This window comes from Astyanax mexicanus, chromosome 4 (assembly GCF_023375975.1).
Source record: "Astyanax mexicanus isolate ESR-SI-001 chromosome 4, AstMex3_surface, whole genome shotgun sequence".
NCBI classification, from domain to species: Eukaryota; Metazoa; Chordata; class Actinopteri; order Characiformes; family Acestrorhamphidae; genus Astyanax; species Astyanax mexicanus.
The window spans coordinates 25,239,667-25,255,695 of record NC_064411.1 but is presented as its reverse complement, the minus strand read 5'-3'; the positions used below and the strand labels follow the sequence as shown (position 1 = coordinate 25,255,695).

The following is a 16,029-nucleotide window of genomic DNA, read 5'->3' as shown; positions in this document are numbered from 1 at the left end:
CTGAGTCCGGCATGGTCTGATTCAGCCAGGTTTCCGTGAGACAAGTCACAGCGCAGTTCCTCATCTCCTCAGAAACACTCATCCTCAGCTGCAGCAGGTCCAGCTTGTTATCCAAAGAGCGGACGTTAGAGAGGAAAATCGACGGAATCGGGGGTCGGTTAGCATTAGCCTTTAGCCTGGCTAGCACACCAGCGTGTTTCCCTCTATACTGACGCCGCTGGCACCGCCTCCTCCTCCTGCCCTTTGTCTGCAGCGATCCGCTCCCCCACGCCGGAGTGCGGAGGAGCTGTAGCTCGCCCAGCGTAGCTCGGATATTATTGTCCATAGTTGCTGTTTTACTGACCAAACTGTCCTCAATCCTCAGAAGTTCGGTTCTGCTGTAACTCACATGCGTGGGGCGCGTAAAGTTGGGTTCAGAACCAACGTAAAAACAGCTCAAAATAGGGTGTTCGCAGGAGCGTGAGAAGCCGCTGCACTACTGCGTGCCGCCATCTTTGTTGTTGTTTGTAAGATGAAACCATTGAACTTTTTTAACAGTGTTGCAGGGTGCTGTATCAAATAGCCTATGCCAGAAAAACAGCTCTACAAAAGTTCAATGATTTACAAAGATTTAGCTACAGATTCAACAGACTAAAATAAGAAGTTCAACATCTAATGAATACAGTGGATTAGAGTATTAGTGGATTAGTTAATGTTTCAATCTTATCAAACTAAGTTTGTTTGTTTGTTAAATGCATGTGTGGTGTGATTCCTCATTTTGCGTGACACCATGTCATTTGGGGTGACATTCAGAACTGTAAAAGAAAAAAAAGAGGATTTGGGATATTTGTTAATAAACTCATCAATGTGATAGTTGAGGAATAGTGAAAGCAAAGGTTACAAGAATGTTGGTACTTTTATAACAAGGTATTCCAAAAACAATTTGACGTATGTGGAAAGAATATGAGTTAACGTCTTCCTTTGTGTGTAGATAAAGTAAAATAATTTAATAGAGTACTACTTAAAAAAGTACAGTTTAGAGTATAGACTATAGAGTAATGATAATCAGGATAAGTTGACTTACATTCATATTCACATTATACCCATTTTTAATTTAATACACAATAACATTCATGTCACACCATATGACAATTTTAGCCACTAAGACTGTAAACCCATGTTAAGTAGTACATTCTCCATGATAAAATAAAAAAATGCATTAACAATTTGATTAACCTCCCATCACTAGTACAAACATGCTAGTGGATCTTTAGAAATTTCTGCTATTAGTTACATGTTTTGGCTCAGTTCACTCCAAAGATTCAAATCCAGTTAATCTGATTTCGTATCTATTTCTAACTACCTTGTGTGTTCTTTCATAATCAGCTCTACGCAGGATCAGAGGTAGCAGCAGCACAGATGCCACTGAGCTCCTGTGGCCAGTATCGCTCCTGTCTGGATTGTGTGTTAGCCAGAGACCCCTACTGTGGCTGGAACCTGCCCACTAAGCTGTGCACTGCTGTAAGCAGTGTTTACCAAGATCCACACAGGTACTGAGAATGCACTTCATTTAAACTGCATCAAACCCTGAGGCTCCACTAGCAGCAAGTACTCACAGGGCACATACTTTAACAATGAGTCACGGTGCCTTTATGGAACAATATAGAACAATATCTGGCCAACTGTTTGGCTCTCTTTGAGAAGCCAAGGATCTGCAGACCTCTAATAGCACATTAAAGGTCTGCATATCTCTAATGTGCTATTAGACCTTCCAAAAATAAGCACAGTCAGAGTACATTTGTAGCTTAAACTATTAATACACTTTACGAGTGGCTGGTATTTCACAATCTTCCTCCATTGATGAGTCAAAACAGCAGCTTAACTCAATCAGAAACATAGATTTACCCTCCACATCTACAGTAACCACATTAGGCCTTCTGGCAGATATTCTACACAGAGCCGCTTCACCACACACTGTGCAACATTTCAGAATTCACCAAACAGTTCATATGTACATGCTAGCTCCTCCTGTGTTTACAAAGTGCTGAGTGGCGTGAAGCCACTTTTTCAGAGGGAATTACCCACTGTGTGTTCACCACTGATGAAGTCACACTCACATTGACCCTTTATCTTTTATGATACTCTTATTGACCTTCAATGGCATAGAGTCTGCGCCCATCCACTGTACACTGACTCCTGACCAGTTGCACAGATCATTCAGGTGTGGCCAGTCAGACCAAACTCCAAACCCAGCTGTATTGGTATCGGCCGATTTTCATCCAAAATATGGTATCGGCGATCGGCCGATGTTCCTCTGATTCAGGAGTTTAGGGTTAAGCAGGGGCGCAGATGGAAATTTTGAACTGGGGGGGACCAAGCTGTAAAATCATATATATATATGTATATATGCTGCAATAAACTTTAGAATATTGTTATTGTTATATGTTATTGTTTTTTTGTTTCTTCATTGCTACAGCCTAGGCAAGACCAGGAAGACAATGTTAACATTTTACATCTTATAATTTCAGTTAACAGCGACTGCTTACTAACATCATAATAACATCATACATAAAATCAATGGAGAAGAGCCGCTGCATGCCTCGGTGCATGCCGGGTTGCGTTGCGTTTAACGCAGCTCCGCCCTCCGGCTCAACTTTATTCAAATAAATCCGGCCGCCGCACTGTGTCCAGTCCAGCCAATCAGGGAAAAGCAGGCTGCGTCCAGCCAATGAGGGAAGAGCAGGCTGCGTCTTCACACACACACACAAGCCTCTTACACACACACACACATAGAACAGGCGCCTTTCAACCACAGAAGAGAAGCTGAAAGTGGCAGAATATGGATTTATAGAGCTATAGGTTACAGTGAGGTTGGTAAAAAAAATAAAAATATTAAACTTATGACTGTCTACTTCTGTTGCTTCATTTTAATTCCAAAACGAGCAAGGAGATCCAGCGCAGCGGATTGCGTTGAAAAAAAGTGCCAGTGGACACGTACCGTAAGGAGCTGGTAACTGCCTGTGTCTGTAGTCTACAGGCAGTTACCAGCTCCTTAGAACCCCGGACTTGAGAAGGTGCGTTAAATTTACATTGGAACTGGAACACGGAGCTCCGAACAATGTAACCTCTGAACTGAACGCTTCCTAGTTTAAAAACGAGGGCATTGTGGAACACAGAATTCCACAAACGTACAGTTAATTAAATTAAAACCCCAACGTTTATGCTTGTAGATGCTAGATTTCGGATGAGGTCACTATAAATCTGGGGGGGACATGTCCCCCCCGTCCCCAGTGCCATCTGCGCCCATGGGGTTAAGCAGTTAAGCAGAGCTGTGTGTGGATGGCCGGAAAAACTGTTCGCTCACAGGAAGCTGCAATTCCTCATCCAACCAATAGTCGGCGCTGCAGCAGCAGAACAAGCCTCTGTCACAGTTTCGTAAAATAAAAAAAAGTCTTCTTCCGTGTTGTACTGTTTATTAACGTCATTAAAACAGATTTTGCTCATTCCAACTATTTGGAAATTTAGTTAAAAGCTCTGTTTTATTGCTGTAACATTACTTAAAAAATGCGGAGGTTTAAATTAGGTCCACGTTCGTAATAACAGTTTATGAGGGCAGGCAGAGTCAGGCTGGATTTTTAGCCCAATCTAAGCTCTAGCTGGAAGAACAACAGCTCTATATTACTGTTGTTCTTAATAAAATAATATATTATTAGTTATATATTAACAGTAAATATGACCTATTTTAAGCAGTAAGCTTACTCCGAAAAACAGGCAGTGAGGCGGCTGATTTTGGGATACATTCCTGCGGTATTGGCATATAAATATAAAAATTCTGGTGTTATATAAATATTTCCACATAACTTATATCTCTCCTGAAAAGGGTTTATTTTGGTCAGTAACACTCTTCTGTTTGTTTACTATCAGTGTAAATTACCAGTATTTGCTTAGGCGTGGATGTAATTATTATGTGGCATTTGGCCCCGCCCAAGATCGGTATCAGCCATCGGCTGTTGATTTAAATTTTATTCTGTAGTTGAAGATACAAGCTTTAATATACAGTGTTGGGCACGTTACTTTGAAAAAGTAATTAGTTATAGTTACTCGTTACTTCTCCAAAAAAGTAACAGAGTTACTAACGGAGTTACTCCACTATAAAAGTAATTAGTTACCAGTAAAAGTAACTATCGCGTTACTTTTTATTATTCGCCCGTCAAAAAAAGAAAATCAATTATGCATTTACTATTATTATTAGAAAAATAACAAACGAAAATAAACCCAAAATGTTGACAAAAATATAGTCTAACGAATTTCAAAAAAACAAAACGAAATTCTCCACAGAACCAAAGAAAATTACTAAAACTTGTAATACTGAAAAACATGAAAAACGCGTCTGGGGATGAAATTAAACAAACCAAGCCACACTCAAAGGAAATATGTATATATAAACAAAACAAAATAATGGACAAAAACAACAATTTAATGCCCGTTAAAATGGTATTAATATAACAGCTACACCAAAGGGGAATAGAGCTTAGATCGGGCGCAAAAAATCCGACCCGACCCAGCCGGAGCCCGTGCACGTTCTGCCCGAGCCTGAACCATGAACTGTCATTATGAGCCGGACCCGATCCGCCCCATAAACTGTCTGTTTTCGGGCTGATTGAATGAGCGAAATATAATCAGAATTATGTTAATTTACACTGTAACATAAAAGCATAGAACTATTATTTAATTTAAATGTTTTTTTAAGAACAGCTACACACAGTGCTGCAAGTCAAACGCGGAGGCGTTCACGTGCGCCCAGAGCTACGTGATTACATTTTTCATTATTATTATAGTTTAATTTTATTTTGTTTTTATTTTTTCTGTTCAGCAAGTTTTTAGGGTGGGCTTGCTAGCGTGAGCGCTTTATACAAGAACTAAAGGACCACGAGGTGCCGCGCGCTCGGCACAACACCCCGCTGTACAACTCCGCTGTACAACAGCGCTTATAAATAAATTAAACACGAAAATGAGGGTATTCTATCTGTAATTTCAGTTCGTTTTAGTTAGTTTTATAAACACAAAATACAGTTCGAGTTATGTTTTTTCCTTTTAATTACCTTTTTTATTAGATTCAGTTAACACAAACATAGGCGTAGGAACCGGGGGGGATGGGTGGGACATGTCCCACCCAATATTAGAAACAGGTGGATTTGTCCCCCCCAAAAATGATATCGTTTCGCTCAGATCAGCTGTACTGTTAATGAGGAGACAGACCGGACCAATCACGGAGCCGGTTCAGGTATTAAGTCCCGCCTCTCAGTAGAAACAGCCAATCAGCTTGCTGGTTTTGCGGCACGCGGATTAGAGGCAGTGTGCTGTTGGGGAAGCCCCGCCCCCTCGCTGTGAAATTTAGCAGCGGGTTCGGGCTGCAGCAGCTTCAGCTGATTTTAAAACAGAGATGGATATACGGAGATTTTTCTAACAGAAAGGGAACGGTAGGCTAACCACTTCAACTGTGATGATATGTTTCTGATAGCTGGTTAAAAATACACGTCTCTGAATCAAAACACAAAACTCACTGTGATTAATAAACTGCAGCTGTGTTAGTGAGTTTAACTTTAGAATTACCTAGATTGGGAGTCAAGGTTAAAGAAAAAATAAACTATATAGCTAATCACTATTTCATTTTCAAACTGTGTTTTCCAATTTAGGATTACAAGACTTACTGTGAGCTATAATGAACGAAAATTAAATTTAGCTAACTAGTTATCTAGAAGCCAGATGTAGTGGATAGCTAGAATTTAGTACAGTACTTTATGTTTGTAGGTTAAAGCAGTTTCTTAACCCCGATCACTGCCCTAAAATAGTGTTTTCCACCTGATCCAGCTGATCAGCTAATAAACAGTCATTTACTGAGTTTACCTGTTTAAACCCCTTAACTCCCTATGGAGCCTAAATTTATCCAGCAGTGTATTAAACACATCAAACCACCACTTACTTCATTAAATGCCTTTAAATCAGAGAAAGCTTTAGAACATGCAGAACAGTGTTAATATGCAGTAGAATATGTAAGAACAGGGTTGAGAAACACTGCTGTAAAGTGACTTCTGTTCATTTGTAGTTCACAGTAAGACCACATGTTCTGAGGTTTATAAAAATCTCTATGGAAAGTTACATTCTTTTACATAAAAGGACACCATCTTAAAAAGAGCTCTCATTACAAAAAAAAAAAAAACAGGAGAAAATGTAAATATACAACAGAATTGACATGCCAATACATAATAATAATAATAATAATAATAATAAGAATAATAATAATAATAAACAAATCTGTTATTATTTTAAATATTATCATTTTTTTCATACGTATATAATTCAGACATTGCATGCATAATTTTTTCTAACATTAGTAACTGTAAGGTGGAGTAACGTTATTAGTAAATTGGAGTAACATGTTTAGGTTGTAAAATCACCTTATAATAATAATTTAATTTTAATTAAATTTCCCCAAATGTTCTAGGAAACTATAGGGTGGGCTTGGGTTCATATTGGCAAATGTGTCCCCGCTCCTACGCCCTTGAACACAAATGTTTTTTTCACTTTCAGTTTTCGCTATTTCGTTCGCTGTAGTGAACAATAATAATTGGTTACTTAGCAACATTGTGATTATCACATCAGAGCTTTATATAAAATAAAAAATAGGAGCTAATAGGAGCCTTCTCTAAAAGAGGAAGCAGCAGCACCACAAAAACCGGAGCAGCTAAAAAGAGTTTAACGTCCTTAATTCGGAACTTGGGCTGTCCACGGCAATCACTGAATTAATTAGAGCACGCAAATCGTCACAATTGTGCCTCACTTCACCACGCCAAACCACCTAAACCTACAGGCACAGCGGCCAGAAGCTCAAGTTCACCGGACAGAGGATCGGTTAGGGCAAAGCGAAGTAAAAAAAAGTGCGGCCAAAGTAACGTGCAGTAACGGGGTGTCGGAAATGGTAACGGCGTTATAGTTACAGTCAGAGTAATTAGTTAGATTACTCGTTACTGAAAAAAGTAATGGCGTTAGTAACGCCGTTAGTTTTAACGCCGTTACTCCCAACACTGTTAATATATAGTATATGCAACAAGAAACCTGTTAGAAAAGTGTGTGTGTGTGTGTGTGTGTATAGATTTGCATATTTACAATTTTTTGCCATTGTTACCATGTCACACGTTTCAGGTCACGGCTCCAATGGCTGCCAGATCCTAAAAAAGAAAATCAGTAGTTTTTTTGTTTTTTATTATCTTTTTTATTGAATTTTTCCAGGGATGTATATGAGTGTAACAAAGCCGTTACATACCAGACCAAATTCTGCACAGTTCTCAAGCAACAACAAACAAAAAAAAAAGCAAAGCAGAACATAGTGTTTAGACAGGGCATATAAAATTACAAACAATGTATTATAAAAGGGGATATACATACAGAAAAGTAAGACAGGGTAGCTACTTTTCTTCTTAGTACACACATAGAGGAGACCAAATCTTCCAGAATTTTTGGGAATTATGATGCAAATCAAATGTTAATTTTTCCAGAGGTAAGAACGTAACTACTTGTGTTAACCACATCTTGACTGAGGGCACTTTTTTTGGACCATAACAACAATATGCATTTTTTGCCAAATACAATAGTGTTTTCATTGCATAGATAGTATCAGAATTCAAGGTCTTTGGGTACAGGTTCAACAAATAGAGGTGGGGTCACAGTTCAAGATCCACTTCAAATATCTTCTGTATAACAGTATGAACTTCTTTCCAATAAGCAAGAATCCGGTCACATTTCCAAAACATATGCATAACAGAGCCAACATAATTTTTACATTTAAAACACAAGTTGGATATATTAGAAAACATTTTGTGTAGACGTACTGGTGTTAAATAAAAACGATGGATGAACTTGAAATTTTGCTCCTGCTGGGCTATTGAAGTGCATTTAGGAAAGGTTTGTTTACATACTCTACGCCACTTTTCATCACTGAATGATGTAGCTAAGTTCCCACAAGATTCTTAATGCATTATAAGAGGAAGTTTCTGAGTTAGACAGAAGTCTATAAAAACTGAAATCTTGTCCTTAAGATTGTCAGGGGATTTTAACAACTCCTCAATATCTGTAAGCTTTGTTCGAATTTCACCCTCTTTCTTAAGAGATTCGTAAAAATGTCTCAATTGTAAAAATGTATAAAACTCTTTATTTGGAATATCAAAACATACTCTAATTTCCTCAAATGACCTAAATATGTCTTACATGACTAACTGTGAAAAATGTATTATACCTCTTGGTCTACAGCATATTTAGGACTAAGTAGTTTTCTGTGATGGGTTGTATCCTATGTAAATTATGGATAAATAATAATGAACCAAGTTGTCTTGGTTGACACGTGAAGGACTCAATAGTCATCCATCTTGAGTCACTTCTGCAAATTAGGCAATGCTGCCCCTCCCATTTCTTTTGATTTAAAAAGAGTACAATTTAATTTGTGGCTGTTTGTTATTCCAAACATATTTAGATAATAAATTGTTGATTTTCTTGAAAAAGACAGGGGGTAAATGACACGGAAGGTTCTGGAACAGGTAGGTCAGGCGAGGAAGTAAAGTCATCTTGATAGCATTGATTCTTCCAAAAAAGGAAATGGGTAGTGCAGACCAGTTGGTTAGATTTTGTTTAATTCTTTTGAGTAGAGGGGGATAATTTATTTCAAAGAGTTGCTGCAGATTAGGTGTAATAATGATTCCTAAATATTTAAAGGATTCCACTATCTAAAATGGGTAGTTTTGCATAGTTTCAGGCAAGGTGTTGAATCACATTGCCATAGATTTACTAAAATTAATTCTGTAGCCTGAAAACTTACTGTATTGGAGGATTGTATCTAAAATGACTGACACTGAGGTCTGTGGATCAGACAGATAAAGTAATACATCGTCTGCAAATAATGATATACGGTGATCCTCTCTATCTATTGTTACCCCTGATATATTGTCACTTGTCCTAATCAATTGAGCCAAAGGCTAATGTGAATAAGAATGGAGAGAGAGGACATCCTTGGCAGCGGTCTCTACGAATTGAGAACTTCTCGGATAGCAGATTATTTGTGTTGACTGAAACCATGGGATTTGAATATAAAAGTTTAATAAGTTTAATAAAGTTAGAGCCGAAATTAAATTTTTCTAATACAGAAAATAAAAACCTCCATTCAACCCTGTCGAATGCCTTTTCGGCATCTAAAGATATAATAATTGCGGGGGTTTTGGTTCTATTTATATAAACAATAATATTTAATAATCGCTGTAAGTTATCTGATCCATATCTGAGTTTAACAAAACCGGTCTGATCTGGGTAGATTAGTTTTGGAAGCAGAGATTCCAGTCTATGAGCAATTGTTTTTGCAACAATCTTAAAATCGACATTACGTAGACTAATTGGCCGATATGACGAGCATTCTAGCGGGATCTGTTTTTAAAATCAAGCTGATAGTAGCTAGGTTCCATGACTCAGGTATTATATTTTTTTCCAGCATCTCATCAAAAACAGGCATGAGAATGGGGTTTATCTCTGGCCAGAAGCTCTTATAGAATTCTAAGGAGTAGCCATCCTGTCCTGGTGATTTTCCAGAAGGCATAGACTGTATAGCCTCCCACACCTCCTCTAGTGTAAACGGGGCACATAAGGAATCTCTATCTGACTCAAGCAGGCTAGGGAGTGAAGTGTTTTCTAAATAGAATCTTATTTCTTCATCTGAGCCAGATTAGTCTGAACTGTAGAGCCTTTTATAAAAATCGCTAAATTAATTATTTATCAAGCAAGGATCATGAGTTACTGTGCCAAATGATGTCCGGGCTGCATTTATAGATCTTTCGTTCTGGATCTTTTTTAGTTGGTGTGCTAATAAATGACTAGGCTTATTCTCGAATTCATAATATTTTTGCTTAGTATTGAATAGATGTTTTTTTACCTGCTCAGTATATTCCGTGTTAAGTTTTAACCTGACACTAGTTTGGAATCAACTAGTTAGTTGATTCCAAATGGATGGAGTTGGATTGTTTTTATGTTCATGTTCCAGACAGATGACCTCTGCCTCCAATTCCTTTCTTTTCTGTGCTCGCATTTTAGCCTGAAACGATGCATATGAGATCAGATGTCCTCTCAGAGTGGCTTTAAAAGCATCCCATATGGTTGCAGAGGAGGTGGGGGAATGCTGATTTTCCCTCCAGTATTGTTGTATTTTCCCTCGGATGTCAGAACAGAAAAATTCATTCTTCAAAAAAGAGGAGTTGAACCTCCAATTTGAAGTCCTCAGAATTGATAAGTTGAGATCGATATTTAATTATATTGGGCTATGGTCTGACAAGACGATAGGGCCTATCCAGCATTCTCTCACTTTGTGCATGTAAGTGAACCAAATGAAATAATAATCTAGTCTGGAGTAGGATTTATGTGGATTAGAATAAAATGTATAGTCTCTGTCCAGAGGATGCAACTCTCGCCATACATCTGCTAAGCCCAAATCCTGACACAGAAACTGCAGTGTATGGGATGATTTTGGATTAGACATGGGGGCTGAAGAGGATTTATCTAGGATGGCGTTTAGTGTGCAATTAAAATCACCTGCTATAAATCCAAAATCCCTGCAATGCTGATTGAATATCAAAACCATACGCAACATAAACCTGGGACAGTCTTCATTGGGGGCATATATATTTAAGATAGTGAGATGCTGACCAAGAATAGAACCTGTAATCATTATTTATCGACCTTCCAGGTCATATTCCTCTCTCTGGGACATTTTTATGTATCAGAATGGCAGTCCCTCTCCTGCTGGGTCCAAAGGAGGAGAAGTAGATTTGTCCTACCCAATGTCATGGTAAGCACAGAATTGCAGACACGTGCAGATACTGATAAACAATACGTTTATTATAAAAATAAACAGATGTAAGACATGGTTGGTACAGAAAAATGGGTAATCACCAGCAACCAGAGCAATGTAGACAAAACCATACCATAAACGAGAGACAGTCCAGAGTTCATACACGAGAGATCCAATGTCAGAGGTCGGCGTCGAGAAAACAAAAGCAAGGTCATACACAAGATAAACTGAGACAAGAGATAAAGTAACGCTTTGTAAAGAGGAGAACCTACAATACGCGGCGTGGGTGTTTGTGTGGAGTGCTCTTATATAGTGCCAGTAATCAGTATTCGGGACTTCCTGGAGGAAGCAGGTGAGGTGTCACGTGATCAGGTGAGTGCGTGATGTCAGCGGGTGGTGCATTCTGGGTAATGTAGTTGTTGACCTGAGAACCTCCATTAGAACTGGGTGTGGAAGGGACAGAGGAGCTAACAGCACCAGACGTGACAGTACCTCCCCCCAAGGGAGTCGGAACGGAGCCGGAACGGGGACGACCACGACGACGTCCACCCGACGGGCAGGGAGTACCGGCAGGAGGACCAGGCGTAGCCTCAGAGGTGCCGGGCAGGCGTGGGTTGCGAGGCTGGGGACCCCGACGCACCGGAGCCGAAGAAGGGAGTGAGCGCTTGGGACGCCCACGGGGTCGAGGAGCAGGTTTTCCGGGGTGACGGGCATGAAATTCGGCCAGTAGAGCAGGATCCAGCACGTCACCGGCGGCAACCCAGCAACGCTCCTCAGGGCCGTAACCCTCCCAGTCTATGAGGTACTGGAGCACACCGCCACGCCTGCGTGAATCCAGCACCTCTCGAACCGCATAGGTAGACGAATCCTCCCCCTCCACTGCCGTGGGTGGCACGTCATCAGGAACACCCTCAGCAAGCGGACCTGGGACAAGAGGCTTAAGCAGAGAAACATGGAATGAGTTATGCACTCTGTACTGAGCAGGTAACTCAATTTTATAAGTCACCTCGTTAACCTGAGACAAAACCTTAAACGGGCCAATATACCTAGGCAGCAGTTTCTTACAGGCCCCCTCAAACCTCAAGTCCCGGGTCGACAACCACACCCTGTCTCCGGGCTGGTATTGGGGGGTGGTACCTCGGTGTCTGTCAGACTGCTCCTTATACTTGTGTAAAACCTCCGAAATCTGTTGATGCGTCTCTTCCCACACCTGCTCACTCCGCTTCATCCAGTCATCAACAGCAGGTATCTCAGTGGACGACGCTGTCCACGGAGCCAACGGAGGCTGGTAACCCAGAATGCACTGAAAAGGTGTGAGACCAGATGTAGAGTTGACAAGAGAGTTTTGAGCTATCTCAGCCCAAATGAGGTACTGAGACCAATTAGTAGGGTGTTTAAAACAATATAACCTCAGAAATGTTCCTAATTCCTGATTTACCCTCTCACATTGCCCATTACTAGTGGGATGAAACCCAGAAGTGAGACTGACGTGGACACCTAAGTGTTCAAAGAAAGATTTCCAAACTCTGAAGGTAAATTGTGGGCCTCTATCCGAAAGAATGTCCTCTGGGACACCAAAATGTCTGAAAATGTGAGTATAAATAGCCTGAGCTGTCTGAAGAGCATTAGGTAGTGCAGGAAAAGGGATAAATTTTACCCCCCTAGAAAATCTGTCCACAACTGTTAGAATAGTAGTGTACCCTTCTGATTCAGGTAGATCAGTAACAAAATCTACGGCAATGTGAGACCATGGTCTTTCAGGAACAGGCAGAGGACATAGTTTACCACCTGGAAGGGTTTTGGGTGTTTTGCATTGTGCACAGACAGAACATGAAACTACGAAAGCTTGTATGTCAGCTCGCATGGTCTCCCACCAATAACGAGCTGAGATCAGTTGTAGCGTACGTGTAACACCAGGGTGACCAGAAGTAAGGGCAGCATGTGCCCAACCAATGAGTTGATCGCGAAACTCTTGTGAGGAGGACAGCCCTCCGGAGGTGGTGTGTTAACTTGGCTCTGATGAATGAGATCATCAAGCTCCCATCTAATGGCAGCCACTTTAACTGTGGGTGGCAGAATGTATTCTGGTTCAGAAGCGCGGCATGTGTCGTCTGGGGGACTAAAGACGCGAGACAAGGCATCAGCCTTAGTATTGCGGTTACCTGGTCGAAACGAGATAGAGAAGTTGAATCAAGAGAAAAACAATGACCAACGAGCTTGACGGGGGTTTAGGCGTTTAGCTGTACGGAGATATTCCAGGTTTTTGTGATCAGTTAGTACGGTGAATGGGTGTGCAGCCCCTTCCAGCCAGTGACGCCACTCCTCTAGAGCAAGTTTAACAGCCAACAGCTCTCTATCCCCTATCCCATAGTTACGCTCTGCAGGTGACATTTTGCGTGAGAAGAAGGCTATGGGATGTAGTTTAGGTGGTGAACCGCTGCGTTGGGAGAGAACAGCTCCTACGCCAGTATCAGAAGCATCGACCTCGACTATGAACGGTAGTTCAGGTTTGGGGTGCATGAGAACGGGGGCAGAGACGAAGGCGGCTTTTAACTTCTGGAACGCTTGGTCAGCTTCAGGGGACCACTTAAGAACTTTGGTGGCATTCTTAGTGAGCGCTGTAAGTGGGGCAGCTATACTGCTGAAGTTACGTATGAAACGTCTGTAAAAATTTGCAAACCCTAAGAAACGTTGGAGGTCTTTGATGGATTGGGGAACTGGCCAACTAGTTACGCCGTCTACCTTAGAGTCATCCATGAGAACTCCCTGGGAGCTGATGACATAGCCGAGAAATGCTACCCTCTGAAGGTGGAACTCGCATTTCTCGGCTTTAGCATAGAGATTGTTCTCCAACAGTCTTTGAAGAACCGAACGAACGTGCTGAACATGAGATTCTAGATCGGGGGAATAAATTAAAATGTCATCTATAAAAAGAGTGACATGCTTTCCAATCATGTCCCTGAAGATGTCATTCATAAATGACTGAAATACTGCGGGGGCGTTAGGCGTAGGAACCGGGGGGGATGGGTGGGACATGTCCCACCCAATATTAGAAACAGGTGGATTTGTCCCCCCCAAAAATGATATCGTTTCGCTCAGATCAGCTGTACTGTTAATGAGGAGACAGACCGGACCAATCACGGAGCCGGTTCAGGTATTAAGTCCCGCCTCTCAGTAGAAACAGCCAATCAGCTTGCTGGTTTTGCGGCACGCGGATTAGAGGCAGTGTGCTGTTGGGGAAGCCCCGCCCCCTCGCTGTGAAATTTAGCAGCGGGTTCGGGCTGCAGCAGCTTCAGCTGATTTTAAAACAGAGATGGATATACGGAGATTTTTCTAACAGAAAGGGAACGGTAGGCTAACCACTTCAACTGTGATGATATGTTTCTGATAGCTGGTTAAAAATACACGTCTCTGAATCAAAACACAAAACTCACTGTGATTAATAAACTGCAGCTGTGTTAGTGAGTTTAACTTTAGAATTACCTAGATTGGGAGTCAAGGTTAAAGAAAAAATAAACTATATAGCTAATCACTATTTCATTTTCAAACTGTGTTTTCCAATTTAGGATTACAAGACTTACTGTGAGCTATAATGAACGAAAATTAAATTTAGCTAACTAGTTATCTAGAAGCCAGATGTAGTGGATAGCTAGAATTTAGTACAGTACTTTATGTTTGTAGGTTAAAGCAGTTTCTTAACCCCGATCACTGCCCTAAAATAGTGTTTTCCACCTGATCCAGCTGATCAGCTAATAAACAGTCATTTACTGAGTTTACCTGTTTAAACCCCTTAACTCCCTATGGAGCCTAAATTTATCCAGCAGTGTATTAAACACATCAAACCACCACTTACTTCATTAAATGCCTTTAAATCAGAGAAAGCTTTAGAACATGCAGAACAGTGTTAATATGCAGTAGAATATGTAAGAACAGGGTTGAGAAACACTGCTGTAAAGTGACTTCTGTTCATTTGTAGTTCACAGTAAGACCACATGTTCTGAGGTTTATAAAAATCTCTATGGAAAGTTACATTCTTTTACATAAAAGGACACCATCTTAAAAAGAGCTCTCATTACAAAAAAAAAAAAAAACAGGAGAAAATGTAAATATACAACAGAATTGACATGCCAATAAATAATAATAATAATAATAATAATAATAATAATAATAATAATAATAATAATAATAAACAAATCTGTTATATTATTTTAAATATTATCATTTTTTTCATACGTAATTCAGACATTGCATGCATAATTTTTTCTAACATTAGTAACTGTAAGGTGGAGTAACGTTATTAGTAAATTGGAGTAACATGTTTAGGTTGTAAAATCACCTTATAATAATAATTTAATTTTAATTAAATTTCCCCAAATGTTCTAGGAAACTATAGGGTGGGCTTGGGTTCATATTGGCAAATGTGTCCCCCCCAATATCAAGCCCGCTCCTACGCCCTTGATCGAGACCATAGCTCATAACTAAGTATTCATAATGGCCATTAGTGGTAGTAAACGCAGTTTTCCACTCATCCCCCTCCCTGATGCGGATTAAATTATAAGCACTACGTAAGTCGAGCTTCGTAAAATAGGTGGCGTTACGCAACTGCTCAAGAGCGCATGGAATGAGAGGCAAAGGGTACGTGAACTTCTTAGTGATAGCGTTTAAACCTCTGTAATCTATACAGGGTCTCATTCCCCCGTCCTTTTTCTTCACAAAGAAGAAGCCAGAACCGACAGGGGACTTCGACGGGCGAATGAATCCCTGAGCTAAAGCTTCAGTGACGTAATCATTCATAGCCTTCTCCTCATCGAGAGTGAGGGGGTAGACTCTAGCTTTGGGTAAGGTGGCACCCTCCACTAGGTCAATAGCACAGTCACAGGTAGGGCTGAACGATTAATTGCATTTTAAAACGCGATTCTCTAACCGCACTGGCTGCAACTTGACTGGTCACGTGACTTGGGAGCGAGCCAAGCCGAGGACGAGCGGAGCATACCCGAGCAGAAGGCAGGGAGGTGGAGAAGTGAAGCCAACACAGCGCACTTTAGGGCGTTTTCACACCAGCACTATTTGGTCCGGTTAAAATGAACTCTGGTCCGTTTGTAACTTTAGTGCGGTTCGATTGAGCAGGTGTAAAAACAGTAATCGCACTGGGGTGCGGATCAAAAGAA

At 40.6% G+C, this 16,029-nt stretch overlaps 1 protein-coding gene across 2 annotated transcripts in view; it reads left to right on the top strand.

The window, feature by feature from the left end:
- sema4e (semaphorin 4e) overlaps window positions 1-16,029 on the top strand; it is a 124,351-nt gene that overhangs the window by 85,821 nt on the left and 22,501 nt on the right. For both annotated transcript variants that reach the window (XM_022663652.2, XM_022663653.2), the window contains one exon: window positions 1,366-1,529. In XM_022663652.2, the coding sequence (XP_022519373.2) occupies window positions 1,366-1,529 (164 nt within the window). The remainder of the gene's footprint in view (window positions 1-1,365; window positions 1,530-16,029) is intronic.